This window comes from Ahaetulla prasina, chromosome 10 (genome assembly GCF_028640845.1).
Source record: "Ahaetulla prasina isolate Xishuangbanna chromosome 10, ASM2864084v1, whole genome shotgun sequence".
In the NCBI taxonomy this organism is placed as follows: Eukaryota; Metazoa; Chordata; class Lepidosauria; order Squamata; family Colubridae; genus Ahaetulla; species Ahaetulla prasina.
This window is the reverse complement of record NC_080548.1, coordinates 10,261,356-10,277,614: the sequence shown is the minus strand read 5'-3', so window position 1 is coordinate 10,277,614 and position 16,259 is coordinate 10,261,356. Positions and strand designations below refer to the sequence as shown.

Here is a 16,259-nt window from a genome sequence, read left to right as displayed (position 1 = left end):
GTCTAACCATAAGCCATCAAAACTGGGGCTAATGTATTTGGTCGCAAACATCTGTAGGACCACTAGATGGCAGCAAGAAAATTCAGAAAATTCTATCTCCCTGCTGCCATCTAGTGGCTGTTTTGCAGGCCCAATATGGTAACCTTCTGACAGACTTCTATGGAGCAATCTTATATATTATACGGCATTCTTACTGCAGGTCTACAAAGAGATGGCTGGACTTGCTATCTTGCAGGAGGCGGCCAGATCCAAACCTACCTGTTTGTGGCTGTGGAAGGGACAGAGAGTCCATGCTGCAACAGCTTAAAGAGAGATCAATATTTTTTTGCTAGCCTTCTGTTTACCAGGACAACTTGGCCTCTTCCAAACATCCCAAAGACTGGCAGCCCTCTAACAGAAATGCTTCTGATATACAAATTTAACAAAACTGTCTAAAATTTTTAACAGGGGCAGTTCTAGCAGCTTCCTTGAGAATTAAAGCCACGTGTGCTTTCTTCACATCAAAAGTATACACACTGAGGGGTCCTTGGTGCTCTGAGCTTGTTTGTTTCCTTGCAGATGTTTCATTACCCCAGCTACCATGTTTCCCCGAAAATAAGACCCTGCCTTATATTTTCTTGACCCCTGAAATAAGTGCTTAGCCTTATTGCCATGCACTCAAAAGCCCGACTGGGCTTATTATCAGGGGATGTCTTATTTTGGGGGAAAAAAGGTAAGTAACATCATCAGTGCTAGTAAGGAGGTATATACTGTATGACGGAACATGCAGCTTGGTTCTGTCCTGAGTAGTTCTCACATTCCACCTACCCTGACTCCTAAGTATTCAGAATGATGCAATCAAAAGTAAGGAGGGAGACTGAGACTTAAGACGTACCTGAAAAGCCACCACACAGCTATAGCTGCAAAAATTACGTATGCTTCCGTCTGACATTGCAAGATGGTATTGAGGGATGGCTGAGGTTTTACAGCTATTACACTGGACCTGGACACCTGGCAGGAAAAAATAAATTAAGCAACACGTGTCAAGAAAAGAGAGCAAATTTAATACAAGCTTGTCCTGTTGCTTTCTGAACATATCTGAAACTACGGAGAAAACTATATGAATTACCTGACGATGTCACCACTTTGACTCTGTGTGCCGACAAGCAATTCACGGAACAAAAGAGCTCTGTCTTCCCCACATTATTTGTGCTTTCAATCATCTCCGCTGAAGATCTCAGAGATTTACACATTGCACAGGGGGTAATTTTTGCAGACTTCTGGAAAAAAAAAAAGGAACCATACATAAAGCCATAATATGAGGAAAAAAGGCTTGTTTAACCTGAGACATGCACTCTCTCGATCTGGCAGACCACAGAAAGTTACTCCCAGTTGTTTATATCACATGAAAGGCAGGAACTGTGTATCTTGATAGAGTTCTGTCTTCATTGAAAAATGATAGATGGAGGGGAAAGTACAGGAAGTCCTTGACTTACAACCATTTGTTTAGTGACCTTTTGAAGTTACGTCAACACTGAAATAGTGACTTATGACCATTTTTCATATTTGCAACCATTGCAGCATCTCTGTGGGTCACATGATCGAAATCCAGAAGTTTGGCAATTGGCATCTATTTAAAAGGGGTTGCAGTGTCCCAGGGTCATGGGATTAGCTTTTGAGACCTTCTGACAAGCAAAGTTAATTAGGGAGGCCAAATTCATTCAACAGTGGTGTTACTAACTTAACAACTGCAGGGATTCACTTAACAACTCTGGCAAGAAAGGCCATAAAATGGGGCAAAACTGACTTAGCAACTGTCTTGTGTAATGACAGAAATGTTGGACTCAATTGTGATTGTAAATTGAGGGCTACCTGTACACAATTTCCTCTTGATTCAATACATTCCCCATAAACCCAAGTATTTCCCCCCCCTGGAAATGGTAAAGTGGGGAACACCTGGAATGCTGGTTGGAAAAAAAAAAGGCTTAATTCCCCTTTTCCAATCATTCTCATCAGGTGTTTCTCAGGTTTCAGCTCTCTATCTTTGCCCTCTTTTCACACTGACCCCAGGAGTGGAAGGCAACTGCCTTTTTACTACTGGTTCTGTGGCTGTGGCTTGGTGGGTGTGGCAGGGGAAGGATACTGCAAAATTCCCATTCCCTCCCACCTCCTGGGGGAATGTTACTACAAAATCTCCATTCCCACCCCACTCCGGGGCCAGTCAGAGGTGGCATTTGCCGGTTCTCTGAACTACTCAAAATTTCCGTTACTGGTTCTCCAGAACCTGCTGGATTTCACCCCTAATATATATTCTATATACCAATGAGGATCCTGGAAAATTGGGGTCCTCGTATGGATAACATTCAAGGAAAGATACTGTAGATCTGTTCCTTGAAAATGTTTGCCTCTTACAATGTGGAAAATATTGAGAGGGCCACAGAGGTCTCCACTCTCCCTAAAATTGGTAAGTTTTTGAAAAGATTTGAAAAATACTGGAAATGGGCTGCTGCATGCTGTCGGTTATCTCCTCAACTCGTTACTTTGCAGGGATTTGTCAGACCTCTCAAGCCAATAAAAGTAGTTCTCAATTTACAGCCATTCATTTAGGAACTGTTCGAAGTTATAACAGCACTGAAAGAAATGACTTGTGACTGGTCCTCGTACTTACAACTGTTGTAGCATCCCCATGCTCACATGATCAAAATTTGGGCACTTAGCAACCGACATGTATTTAAGATGGCTGCAGTTTTGCAGTCGTGTGACTTCCATTTGCAACCTTCCCAGCCAGCTTCCGATAAGCAGTCAATGGGAAAATGAGATTCACTTAATGACTGCACAATTCATTTAACAACTGCAGTGATTTGCTTAAGAACCATGGCAAAAAATGTCACAAAATCAGGTGTGACTCACTTAACCATCGCCTTGCTTAGTCATGGAAATTCTGGTGCCAATTGCGGTCGTAAGTCAAGGACCATATCTGATATACACCCCCAAAAGGGTAGCGCCTCCTCCCACATGCAGCCTCAAGAGAGCCTCTTACATTGAAGTGACTGTCTTGAAGCTGCCCTCCCCATTCTTTAGAACCCTCCCCATTCCCTTAGAAAACTTAACAGGCAAAGTCCTATTTGCAAAGAAATGTGCTCTTCAAAAGTTAGAAGGCGGGAGAAAACCCAGACCTGCTTGTAGGCAGTGACGCATGTTGAGCTACAAAACTTTTTGGACTGCCCCTCTATCTGAAGCATGTGACACTGTCCCGAAGCACTGTAGCAGTAGCCCCCACAGTTTTCACAGCAGTTCATGGTCAGGTTGTTTGCAGAACGAAACTTGGAGAAGCAGGCATCGCTGCAAAGCTTGTGTACAACGTTCTGGTAATTCACTTCATGCCGAATCTGTAGGTAGGAAAAGCAAGACTGTTACTGCCAGAAGAACTTCTATCAAAGGAGCTTTTCCATCTTTCCATCTCTCCCTCTCACACACACATATTTTGAGGTCACCAGTTCTGATCTGGGCAATTCTTTAAAAGCAGGGGAGATTAAAGCCCCATTTATGAAATGCAAAGACATGTCAATGAGCTTGCTTGATCCTCCAGTTTGGCATGCTTTCAATCTATTTTGGTTTGGTCCAAGCCAAAAAACCTCCAAAAGGAACCTTCCCAGGTGTGAAGCTTCCCAAGAAGTCTGACTAACAACTCCCACCTTCTTTAGCAAGCCCAAACCAAGCATCCCAATAATAGAAATTTTTAGCTGTGTGGACTTGCTAGTGGGGGGAATTCTGGGAGTTGAACTCTATATACCAGGAGGGCATCCAAATTGGGAAACTGTAGCCATGTTGGATGAAAGTTAAGTGCAATATATCTATCAGGTACCAGACTGGGGAAATTTAGTTTAAACTAGTAAAATACTGTCAAAGAACTACAAAAGCGGCAGCTATTCTGATGCCCAATGAGACTGCTTCTTGCAGGCAGGTAATCCTTTTTTTTTTTAAATTCAAAAAGTTTTACAGAAAAATTTCCTTCCCCTTTCCCCCCCCCCTCCCTTTCCCCCCCCCCTCCCCCCACCCGACTTCCCGGAACGAGCACAAGGTATAGTTGCAGGCAGGTAATCCTTGTTGAACCACCATTTGTTCAGCAGCCAGTGCAATTTATGACACACTTATATGAGAGGAACTTAAAACGGATCTTTGCAATTGCGGCCCTCCCAGCATCCCTGCAGTCATGTGATCGTGATTCAGGCTCTTAGAAACTGACTCGTGATCACTGGGAAAGCTGATGGGGTCACAAAGGGGAACACATGACTACGGGATGCTGCGACTAGAAGTGATTCACCTAACAACGGCAACTAGGACGGCCACAACTGTTGTCGTAAGTCAGTGCAGTCACACACTTTATGACTGCACCACTCAGCAGTGGTCTAAATTGCTGGTCCAATTACCATAGTTAAGTGAAGAGCACCTCTACTAATAATCATTTACTGCTGCTGCCTAAGCTCAGTTTAGAGTTACCATTAAATTTATGTTTTTTGTCATCTGGCATTAGAAATACTAAGCATAAGCAAATCGACTTTATCTGAGCCAGTGTATAATACCAATTTTATGTTGGGCTGGTCTTGGGGAAAGCCCGACTGGAGTTTCTATTCAGCCACATAAAGCCCCCTGGGTGAGTCTAACTCTGAGCCTCACCAGAAGGTCATGACAGGGATTAAATGGGAGGGAAATGGAATACTGCTTTGTCCTTTGTATAAGGGATACAAACAAAATTAAAAAAAGAAGTGCACCGGATTAAAAAGCTGAACAAACAGAAATTAGCAGTGAGTGAAGTGGATATCTCTAGTAGTAGCCTAAAAGTTTCTCTTTAATGTTTATGGGCGGGGGGAATCAAAACATAACCAACACTTCCCATCTATTGTGTTATCACAACCATCAGTATAGAACAGGACCCAGTGAAAAGTACCTAAAAACTGAAAAAAGGTGGAGAGTCAATTCAATCCTATTTCCACTTTACCATGGAAAAATGCAATGTTAGGAGCTGGACTTCTGGTTGGATGCCTCCTAGAATTATAACAGCATGCAAAATGTTTCAAATTCAAAATGCTTTAAGCCCAGAACCCTATGATTCAAGTTCAAAGCAGCTTTTCTTACTGGAAGCAATCCTGATACTCTCTTAGCCATTCTGCAGCTGCTCTAAAATTCATCACATAAGGCCAAAACAGCCATCTCAAGCCTAAAAGTTTCAAGCTTGAAGTGTTTTGAATTCAAAAAAAATTGCACAGTTCTATTGTAATGTTTATAATAGCTCCACTGAAAATGAAATCCCACTTGCTGATTACAATATTCTAAGTATGACAAAATCTGAATCTAATTCAATGAATCGCATACATTGAAAGTAATTATGCCCGCTTTTGTGCTATAGGTGCCGCAAAACACATTGGATCTTATTCCCAAATATACCCAAGCCTAAACGTTTAATATTGAAGTATGTTACTAAGAACAGACATAATGTTTAAAAATAATTATTGGGGGCTTATGAATGTGTTAACAAACTCTGACAAGCCATGTAAATAAATGCTTCATTGCCAAGTTTGGATTTTTTTTTCCATTAAACATTAAAAGCAAACTGACTGCCTCTTACTAAATGAGTGGATCATTTCGGTTGTCACCGAGATAGTTAGGAGAAGATTATTTGGGGGTTTCTAAATGAGGTGCAATTAAGACTCTCTTGAGAACTGGTTAGTATATTTTTTCAAAGATAATTCATCTTACACAGATTTTTTTTTAACAAAAATTCTTCAAGTCTATGGGATGAACATCAGATTGAAAGAAGCTATTTAAATATTGATTTTTATTACTTCTGATAATTTCTTTTATATAAACACAGCAATTTGGAACAGTCTATTCTCGTCTCCCTTTCATGGATTACTGCCTTGTCGTGGCGAAGGGGCTTGGGTAGCTCAATGAAGCTATGAGCTATGCCGTGCCGGGACACCCAAGACGGACAGGTCATAGCAGAGAGTTCTGAGAAAATGTAATCTACTGGAGAAGGAAATGGCAACCCACTCCAGTATCTTTGCCAAACCCCATGGACAGTACAAAAAGGAAATTTTTTTTGGTGGCTGGATGGAGTCACTGAAGCAGTAGGCATGAGTCTAAATGGACTCCAGAGGATGGTAGAGGACAAGAAGGGCTGGAGGAATGTTGTCCATGGGGTCGCGATGGGTCGGACATGACTTCGCAACTAACAACAACAATTCTTGTCTAATCTAACATAATCTAATATAGGGACACGGTGGCTCAGTGGCTAAGACGTTGAGCTTGTCAATCAAAAAGGTTGACAGTTCAGCGGTTCAAATCCCTAGTGCTGTGTAACAGGGTGAGCTCCGGTTCCTTGTCCTAGCTTCTGTCAACCTAGCAGTTCGAAAGCACATAAAAAATGCAAGTAGAAAAATAGGGACCACCTTTGGTGGGAAGATAAGAGCATTCCGTGCACCTTCGGCTTTTAGTCATGCCAGCCACATGACCACGGAGACATCTTCAGACAACCCTGGCTCTTCGGCTTGGAAAGGGAGATGAGCCCCCTAGAGTTGGGAACAACTAGCACATATGTGCGAGGGGAACCTTTACCTATTCTTGTCTAAACATGGTTTGAGCCCATCAGCTGAAACTGGGTAAAAGTTTCTTCTCACATATTGTATCTAAGAGACCCAAAACTGCCCTAATCCAAGGAGCACACTTGACTGTGTATTTTATTTTTGGAGGGAGTTGTTACCTTATTCATAATAATGTGATGCCCCATCATTGGATCAGCCAGCCTACTGATTTTGATTACTTTATCTGGTTGAGTCTGGATTAAACATCACTTTCTTTACTGAATCCAGACACTGTTCATCCAGTTCAATACTTCTATTTTTCCCTTTGTTCGAGGCAGACTAAAAGAGTAAGAACTTAATATAATTTGCATATTGGTAAGCATGAACTTTAAAATAACAACAATAGATTTATATACTGCTCCATAGTGCTTTGCAGCACTCTCTGAATGGTTTGCAATGTCAGCCAATTGCCCCCAACAATCTGGGTCCTCATTTTACCAACTTTAGAAGGATGGAAAGCTGAGTCAACTTCGAATCCCGTCAGGTTTGAACTCCAGTCTGTGGGCAGAGTTAGCCTGCAATAATACTGCATTCTAACCACTGCACCATCAAACTCTTAAAAGGTCCAAAAACTCACCTCTGTCATCTATTTTATACAGAAGTTAAAGATGAGATATGGTAAAATGGAATTAATCTGGAAGGAAGGGAGGGAGGGAGGGAGGGAGGGAGGGTTATGCCTCTTAAACTAAATTCAGAAAAGCAACATCTATATCTGTAGGTAAGTTTCTTCTGGTGCAAGAAACCAGGAGCTGGGAAGTACTATGAGTTTATTCCATGCTACCTATACACAAGAATCTGATCTACTAATGGACAAAGCAAACTGGTGCTAGATAAGAGTCAAGAATTAAAGGGAAGAGGCTGGACTTAGGTCTCTTGTGGGAGCATAGCAATTCCAAATTGAAGATATTCTCGGGCTCAGCCTAGTCATTTCTTATAGATGTAGTTGCAAGAAATATCTTACAAAACCCGACACAATTGCTAATGAGGTTCTTCTGCAGAGCTGCAGATGGTTCCTTGTTATTTTTTGCACACGCAATACACTTTTACCAATTGTACCTCAAAAATTCACTCATAAAGTTCAGTAGGTTTAATGGTTTCATCAAAGCAATCTGAGCAGCTTTGTCGCTGAATGTGTGCTGAACGTGATGGCTCTAACCTCCAAAGGCAGCCAACTCAGAATGTAACAACCCCAAACATTCAGAATAAGGAAAGACTAGCAAAGATGATTACCACTGCATTCTTCTGGCACATGCTGCATTTGGTGGAGATGCTGTTTGTATGGATGGTGACAACAGGCTTCCTTTTCAACTCATACACGGAAAGACAGGACTGGCTACAGAAATCCTTGCTGGAATTTGTATTGTCAAACTGAGCTGTAATCACGTCTTTTGGATGCAGGATGTCCCTAAACAGTTAAAGAGAAAGGAGGAGAGTTAACTTTTTCAGATTCAGAGATAACGATCCGCACAGAACAAAAGCAGTGGCTGTATCTGTAATGTCTCTGGCACTCTCCCAACTCTCAGTGAACTGGATCTGCAACTTGCAGGTTTCTCAAACAGAATGAAGTTGTAATCCGAACACGACTAGGGATGCCAAGCAGTGGAATTGCTGGTCTGGTAATTCACTTTAATTCAGCAGATACGGTATCATTGGTGCCAAGAATGCCTTTTGCTCAATGCTACCCACCAGCTGAATTGGAATCCTGCCAGGTCCCCTAATTCCCTGGAGCAAAATGAAGAGGCCGTGCAGAGATGTTTGAGACAGTGTGCATATTTCTAGGATTTTGCAGGGATTTTTTTAACTGAGAAGATAATACAGGAAAATTACCAAAGGCAGATGACACAAATACTATTATATGAAGTTGAAATACTAATATTCAGTATGTCCCCAGGATATATATGGGATAATAATAACAAGAATCCAGCCAGCATTCTACATTAGGCTGAAGTTTATCAAAATGAGACCTTCAATTGTTGCTTTAATTAATCAAGTTTTATTTACCCAGAAACCCTTGGATTTATTACAGTAACCCACCGATCTAAAGAGGATGGGAAATAGGAATGGGACACAGCAAGGTCAACATACAAATGAAGAACAAAAATATACAAAATTAAATGGTATCATAAAACAGGAAGTAGTAACTTCCACAGCTTTCCATAAAATGAAACAAACTAAACCAAGGGTCAAATGCATCCTGGAGTAAAACTGCTTATAAAATACTAGGGAAGGGCATTCCATAAAACAAGATCCACCACTGAGACCTATGACCTGGTCTCCACCCCATGAACCACAGAAGGAGAGGTTGCTACAACAGACACTTGGAGACTGGACCACTGGTGGACTTAATTCTGGCAAAGCACTGCTTGCTGTCAGCGTTCCAGAAAACCCCCTCCTGCAGGAAAGACTCCGAAGCAAACATCTTTCAAAGTTCTTTTACTAGCATAGGTAAACTGGCACAACTAGGGAAACTCCGAATCTGGGGATCCAGGTTTTTCCTCAGTAAGACAAACTCCAAAATCCCCACTCCCTTGACCCCTCTGTCGATCACATGCTCCAATCACCAACCGTCCCATCTCGAGACATCACTCCAGCCACTCCTTCTCCAGATGCAGTCTCGGCCTGACCTTGACCGGCAGGAAGAATGTTATTATGTCTAATGGCCCCTTCTACCAACCCCCACCCCCACTTTCCCCACACATGAGAAAGTGGCAGCGTGGAAGCCTTCGGCCTAGTATGGCTTCCAAAGCTGACAACTGCCTCATTTATCCAGCATTGTCTTATATATCCCAGAGGTACACTGTAAAGGATTTTAACAAGTTCCGCTTTACTACAAGAAAATCAAAGCACTACAAAATGTAACTGCCACACCGTTTGGGTTAAAGCCCTGTGGAAGGCCGGCCATGATGCTTTAACTCTGACTAGAATAGAATAGAACAAATCGATTTTTTTTAATTGGCCAAGTGTGATTGGACACACAAGGAATTCGTCTTGGTGCATATGCTCTCAGAGTACATAAAAGAAAGATAGGTTGATCAAGAATTCTAAAGTAGAATACTTATTCTAAGGTAGAACACTTATGCTATAGGTCCAGAGGGAGAGAGTAAAACGTAACAGGAATTCAAAGGTTGGATTCCAGATGATCTCTGGATGATCCCACACCCGTTTACTGACATTCTGCCCTGCTGTTTTTACCAAGCCCTTTAGGACCAGGGGGGCATCGAGTGAATCCTTTATCTGCCCTTACTTTGAGCAACTGGAACAGGTTTTCTTGGTGAAAGGTTGCGGTCGGGCAGCTGGTACAGTGTATCCCGTGAGGCACAGTGTGGAACAGAAGAGCTGAGTAGACCCCTTTCTTTGATATGCCGTCTGCCCCTTCTGCAGGATCTTCTTGCATCCCGAGCAGGAAACCCGAACGGCCGTACTTGGGACCGAAGGAAGCAGCTTGTTCATGCCAGAGGATGGCGTGTTAGGTGGGAAACCTGAGGTCAGCTGCGGAGCTTGCCAAAAAGAGAACACACACACACAATGCCACTGAGGTTGTCTTCTCATCTGTGGAATCCCATTTTAAGATTTACTTTACCCTGCCTGCAAATGCATTTCCACCCCCGCCCCCAATCCTGACAGATGAAAAGGAAAAATTCAACAATCCCTATTTAATACTTCTTACATAATTTCTCCAGACCAACTTTTTCCTGATCAAAACAATTAACTTGGCTGGGGATTCTGGAAGGATGATGGAATGGTGGTGCTGACTTAGAACCAAGGAGACTCGGTTTTAATTTGACACTTAGGCATGGAAACTCATTGGGTGACTTTTGGGCCAGCCACTTTCTCTTAGCTCAACCTATTTCACAAAGCTGTGGGGAGAAGATAAAGGGAGGCATCCACATATGCAACCTTGAACTCCTACAGGCCAGGCAGGATATAAACCAGGTGAATAAGCACACACCAATATACCTCTAGAAAACGCCATGTTGCGGTGGGCTAATCTTGTCTATGTAAAACATGTGAAATTGTTTCTCCAAGCGACCGATGGACACAAAATGTCTGTTAATTCTCACCCAGCCCAAATCTTGATCCTTACCGAGAGGGCTGCCACTGACAGAAAACACAGCACTGATTTTCAGTTCCCCTTCCTGAGTTTTTGGCTGCTGGCCATAATCCTGAAACAAAAATGGCCACAGATGAAATTCTAGCTGCTGTAACCAGAAGCACCCAAGCCCCTATCTAGAATATACACCATTTAACCCTAATGCAATCAGTGACATATGGGAGTCCCGTTGTAAATATCCCGATCTGCATTTAATGCATTTAAAATATGCCTTTTCCTGCATTTAATGCATTTAAAATTCCTATGTTGCATAAGAGTGGCTGATTATTTTGGGGTCCTCTACGCACCATTTAAACGTTGCCTATTTGCAAATGCCTATAGTTTTTGATTATAATTTTGAGTAAATCCCAAAACTATCAATGCACCCTAAAAACAACACGTGCCCGAAAACAGAGATAGATCTTACCTCAGTACTGTCTGGTTCATCCTTAATTTTATTGAGTAGCCCCGGCTGAGGTGCCATAGCTTTATCGTAGTCATTATCCAAAGGCTCTTCTTTGATTCTAATATTGGGCGCATAGGAGTTCCCATGCTCTTGGCCAACAGAGTCTTTATTAGCAAACAGGTAGCTAGATTCCTAGAACATAGAGGTTAGAAACATGCTTTAGCGTTGGCATCAGGGCTATGCAGTGCCTCAGGCTTTATTCAGAAAAAGTGCTTTGGCGTAAACAGGGCGAGGGGTCCTTGGTGCTCTCTGAGCTTGTTTTCTTGCGGATGTTTCATTAGCCAAACTAGGTAGCATCATCAGATGTTATGAGGTTAATGATAATATTACCTAGTTTGGGTAATGAAAGTTTCTGCCAACGGGCCTGGGGAACCCAGAGTGGGATGGAGCCCATTAAATGGCTCGAGTAATCTGCTGTTACCGGGGTTGCGGGTGAGTTTATTATATTATACTATATTAATTTATTTCATTCTTCTTATTAGTTTTATTGTTTTTAAATTTAAATTTAACCTTGATGAAGGTATCTTTTCTTTTATGTACACTGAGAGCATATGCACCAAGACAAATTCCTTGTGTGTCCAATCACACTTGGCTAATAAAAAATTCTATTCTATTCTATTCTAAATGTGGCGTTATATTCTGTAAATCACCTTGAATCAGCATGGGCGAATAGGCGGCAATAGAAATTCAATAAATAATAAAATAAAAACAAGCAAGCTCAGAAAGCACCCAGGACCCCACACATCAACCCCGAGCTACAAATATTCTCCTCTCTTAGCATATACAGTGTACATGAAGGCAGAGCATATTTGCAGCTCTTCAGAGCTGCCGCGCCTTTACTCAGCATCACCCAGCTCTTCTCTGCAACTACCAAGTGAAGGCATGAAAAGATGCAGCGTCCTTTAAGAATTTCAGGCAGGCTACTGTGTTTGTGGCCTTGGTTCTCTTTTCTATCCAAGCAATTTATTCACTCTTTTCCTGGCCTTTCAGTTGCACCCTATTCTTTTCTATTTTCAGAGCCAAAAACCCCATGGTTACTGTCTAATCACCCCATTCTTCTGGAACATTAGAAGAACTTGAACAATCACTAGCTGAAGGTACAACAACACAACCAAATTTTTAACAGTAATCTTAGTCCCCAGAATGTGTTTTATGGCACATAATTTTATTTACTTATTAAATGCATATGCCGCCCATCTTACTCTACAAAGTGACTCCTAATAAAAAGAAAAACGTCACAAGAGCTGCTACTTACCCTGAAGTTAGTTTCTGGTGTTTGCGGTGCTAAATGTGTCCGTAATGTTTCATCTACTTGATTCGTAACTGGGGAATACACAAAGTGCAATTAGTAACATTAAAAAAAGTATCTCTGGATGATTGTGGAAACCCAAACTATTTATATCAATACCTTCCAAATAATATGTATATATGTATGTCAGTGATGGGTTTCAAAAATTTTTACTACTGATTCTGTGGGTGTGGCTTGGTGGGCTTGGCAGGAGAAGGATACTGTAAAATCTCCATTCCCAACCCACTCCAGGGAAAGGATACTGCAAAATCCCCATTCCCTCCCGATCAGCTGGGACTTGGGAGGCAGAGAACAGATGGGGGCGGGGCCAGCCAGAGGTGGTATTCTCTGAACTACTCAAAATTTCCACTACCGGTTCTCCAGAACTGGTCAGAACCTGCTGAATATCACCTCTGATGTATGTGTGTGTGTGCACGCGTGTGTGCGCGTGTAACTAAAGCGAGCATATGTCACATATTTCAATGTGTTTTCTTCAGATGCTTTTGGAAAGAAAAACAATTTATTCAGCAGTGCTTCAGTTTCTTAAAGTGGTGGAACTAAGAAACTTCAAATGTTTAAAATAAAATTGAATCACATGGGTCAAGAAGAGGCAGGCTGACCTTGATGGCAGCAAGGAAACCACAGTAGTCTGAACAGCAGACCACAAGTTGGAAATATGGGTTAGACTTTTGCTGCACAATCTGGCAGCCCTGGATAACTAGTAATGCTGCCCCACAAGATAATAAAAACATAAAAAATAAAAGAAGTTTGGTATTTATATTCATTAAATATATTACATATTTTATATGCGTCCCCAGACAATTCCTCTTTGCTCAATGTGGCCCGAGGGAGTCAAAACATTGAACAACCTTGATTTACAGGGAAGATCCTTGTAGATGTCTCACTGATCTGGTTCTCATAATATGCTAGGCTAACTAGGATCTGTTGCAAACGAAACCCCACAATGGCTGAAGTCCCATGCTAGCTGAAAAAGAAAAATCCATATTATCCTGAGCTTGAAGTATGAACCAGTTCCTGGAAAAAAATAGGAGCTCTGAACTCTCCTAGTAAAACTGAGTGAATAATATTACCTGATTTATCGAGCAAACCGCTTTTCAATCTGGAATCTAGCTCTTTCGGCATTTTTTCCATACGTTTGTCACGTTCTTGGAAAGATCCTTCTCTGGTTTTCTCCTTTGTCAAAAAAGTGTCTTTACTATCATCTCTTGCTATGCTAAAGTCTTTCCGCAGGGATTTAAACACAGAGGGTCCCTTGTCAAAAGGGGGAGAGAGATCCTTCTGGATCATGTTTTGCATTTGGGTGTCTTTTTCATTGTCCACCACATGATCCCGGACCCTCCTCCCATCTCCCCGGCTATCTTCAGAGCGAAGGGCAGAAGAGAGACCATCCTTTGGAGCAAAAGTCTGCTCTTCTTCGTTGTCGCTTCCAACTACAGGAATTCCTGCAAGGTCTCCTGAGTTCAGGAAATAATCACTGTCATCCAGCAAAGAGTTGGTGGATCCTGTCCGGTTCTGCATTCTGTAGGGGATGCTGTCAAAAGCAGGACTGAGGTTGTGGACTGTCTTCTCAGACATCTCGGAATCTATAATGTTTGCACCTAAAGAGGGGAAGACAACAGGATGTCTTAAAAAAAAAAAGCACTTATTTAGAGTCAGCTATAGTACATAGCTGAGCTTACTCATAATTCTTTTAACAGTGATTTGTCTGACCTAAATATATTACCAATTGAGTTCTCTGAAAGACTATGATATTTTTGAGAGGAAGTTATTCATAACGTGCACTTTTTAAATTATGCGTACAGCATTTATTAAATTCTTTCCAGTCATCAGTCCCCCATTTTCAATTAGATTTTTCTCACACTCTGTGAAAAATAACTACGGTAATAGTGAAAAACCTTTTTGTTTCTTTTCCAAATCTACAGCATTCCTTTTGAGCCAGTATGACACAAAATGAAAATACCATATAAAAAAATAGCTGCATTACAGAGTCTACAGATTTAAAGGATGTCAGAAGCAATCCCTCTCACTATTAAGTCCTGTGGACTATATTCAATCAGAGAAAAGAAACTCTGTGCCCAGCTGATCAAGTGGTGGAAGTTTTGAGCAAGATCTCATCCTCATCTTTATCAGCATACACAGCATTTACAGGTGCTTGGCCTTTTGGATTATCTTAACAGAAACATTTGTAACTCGTACATACATACACACAAACAAAATGGGTGAAGGAAATATTTCATGAGCAAATGACTGCATACTCACGGTCTTCTTCTGCGTTACCAAACACTGCATCCGTTTTGTCTTCAAACTGCAGAGGTGAAAAAAATCGCACTGTGATTCTGGTTATTAACTGTCTATGGAGACGCTCAGTCATCCAGGTCGTGGTTGTCCCAAAAGTGCTTTTTTTCCAAGAGGCAGCTGGACTTTCTGGTTTTTCACAGAAGCTTCTTGGATGAGAAGCAAAATGTCTTCAAAGAAAATCCAGAAAGTCCAGCTGTCTCTTGAAAAAAACACCTTTGGGTGATTCTGGTTGGTTTAATTAAGAACTGAACAGTTCTTTCTTCTCTATTATACAATTCCCAGTACAAATGCTAGAGTTTGTTGTGATCTGGTGAACAATCCTGCTATATAAGTAAAAGAAACAGACATATTTTCTAATGTTTTGAGTATAAAATATGGAACCACCTGCTATGTTAAGTTTAGCACTAAGGCTACTTCAAGCTCCAAAGCTGGTGCTTTAACAGATGTGTCTTAAGATGCTAAGCAATGTCATCAATTAATTATTCTTGTTTGCAACTTACCATTTAGGCATGCAATTTTCTTTTCCAGCCCAAAGCAAAATGGAATCTAATGAAATAGATTCATCTTGTGCTTATATTGCTTTAAGCATCTCAAATGAGGAACTGCTCACCATATGGGTTTGTGGTTTTTGAAAAAAATCATTTATCACCATAGGCAAGCCATTCCTTGGATTTCAGTCATACTGAGCATTGAAAATTAAATCATGTTTTGTGGTAAAATACCACAGCATGAGCAACAGTGAAACTGAGTAATATTCAAATTTATCTTTCTAGTACAATTCATAACAATAGATAGTGAAATGAAGAAATCTATAGAAGGCTTGCTGAAAGGGGTTTATTAAGCACGGAAAGCAACAGTGCTCAAACCAGCCTCCTTTCAACTCTATGCAGCTGTGGAAAAGATAAAATTAGAACCAAGCATTCTGTGAATAAATCTGAGACCTCCAAGCCCTGTTTTCTGCAAACTAAAGATGCAATCAATGTAAAATTCCCTGGGTTGCCAACTTTTCACTCTTAATTGTGTGACATTCAAAGTACTCAAGTTGAACTGAACAAAAAACTGGATTCAAAAACATTTGGCACTGAGTGCAAATCAAAGATGAAGGATCCTTGGTACTCTCTGAGCTTAATTGTCTTCTGCAGATTTCATTACTCAAACATCATCAATGCAAGCTCAGAGAGCACCAAGGACCCTACATTTCAACTCTGAGCTACAAATTATTAGCAAATCAGAGACTTTGGCATTCTACGAAGGTGTTTTTGACTGAAATCAAATTATTACATTCTGCTTGTGATTTCCTAATTCTGTTTTTAGTTTTTTCAAAATAGTGCATTTCATTCAAATGCCCTTAAGGAAACCTGTTGTAAAGTCTCTACATTCCTGAGACAGCAACTAATTTCCTCAGTCATGACCCACGGTGATATGCAAGGGAAGAAATGGTATAATCTATTGTATCTACATAGACATGATGCATAA

At 41.2% G+C, this 16,259-nt stretch overlaps 1 protein-coding gene across 4 annotated transcripts in view; it reads right to left on the bottom strand.

Annotated features, from left to right (window-relative positions):
- ZMYM4 (zinc finger MYM-type containing 4) overlaps positions 1-16,259 on the bottom strand; it is a 52,577-nt gene that overhangs the window by 19,762 nt on the left and 16,556 nt on the right. For all 4 annotated transcript variants that reach the window (XM_058195676.1, XM_058195674.1, XM_058195673.1 and 1 more), the window contains 10 exons: positions 14,745-14,790; positions 13,556-14,083; positions 12,432-12,499; positions 11,138-11,308; positions 10,705-10,783; positions 9,865-10,117; positions 7,851-8,025; positions 3,156-3,368; positions 1,109-1,259; positions 875-990 (listed from right to left, as the gene is read on the bottom strand). In XM_058195676.1, coding sequence (XP_058051659.1) covers positions 875-990; positions 1,109-1,259; positions 3,156-3,368; positions 7,851-8,025; positions 9,865-10,117; positions 10,705-10,783; positions 11,138-11,308; positions 12,432-12,499; positions 13,556-14,060 — 1,731 coding nt within the window. In that variant the 5' untranslated portion in view covers positions 14,061-14,083; positions 14,745-14,790. The remainder of the gene's footprint in view (positions 1-874; positions 991-1,108; positions 1,260-3,155; positions 3,369-7,850; positions 8,026-9,864; positions 10,118-10,704; positions 10,784-11,137; positions 11,309-12,431; positions 12,500-13,555; positions 14,084-14,744; positions 14,791-16,259) is intronic.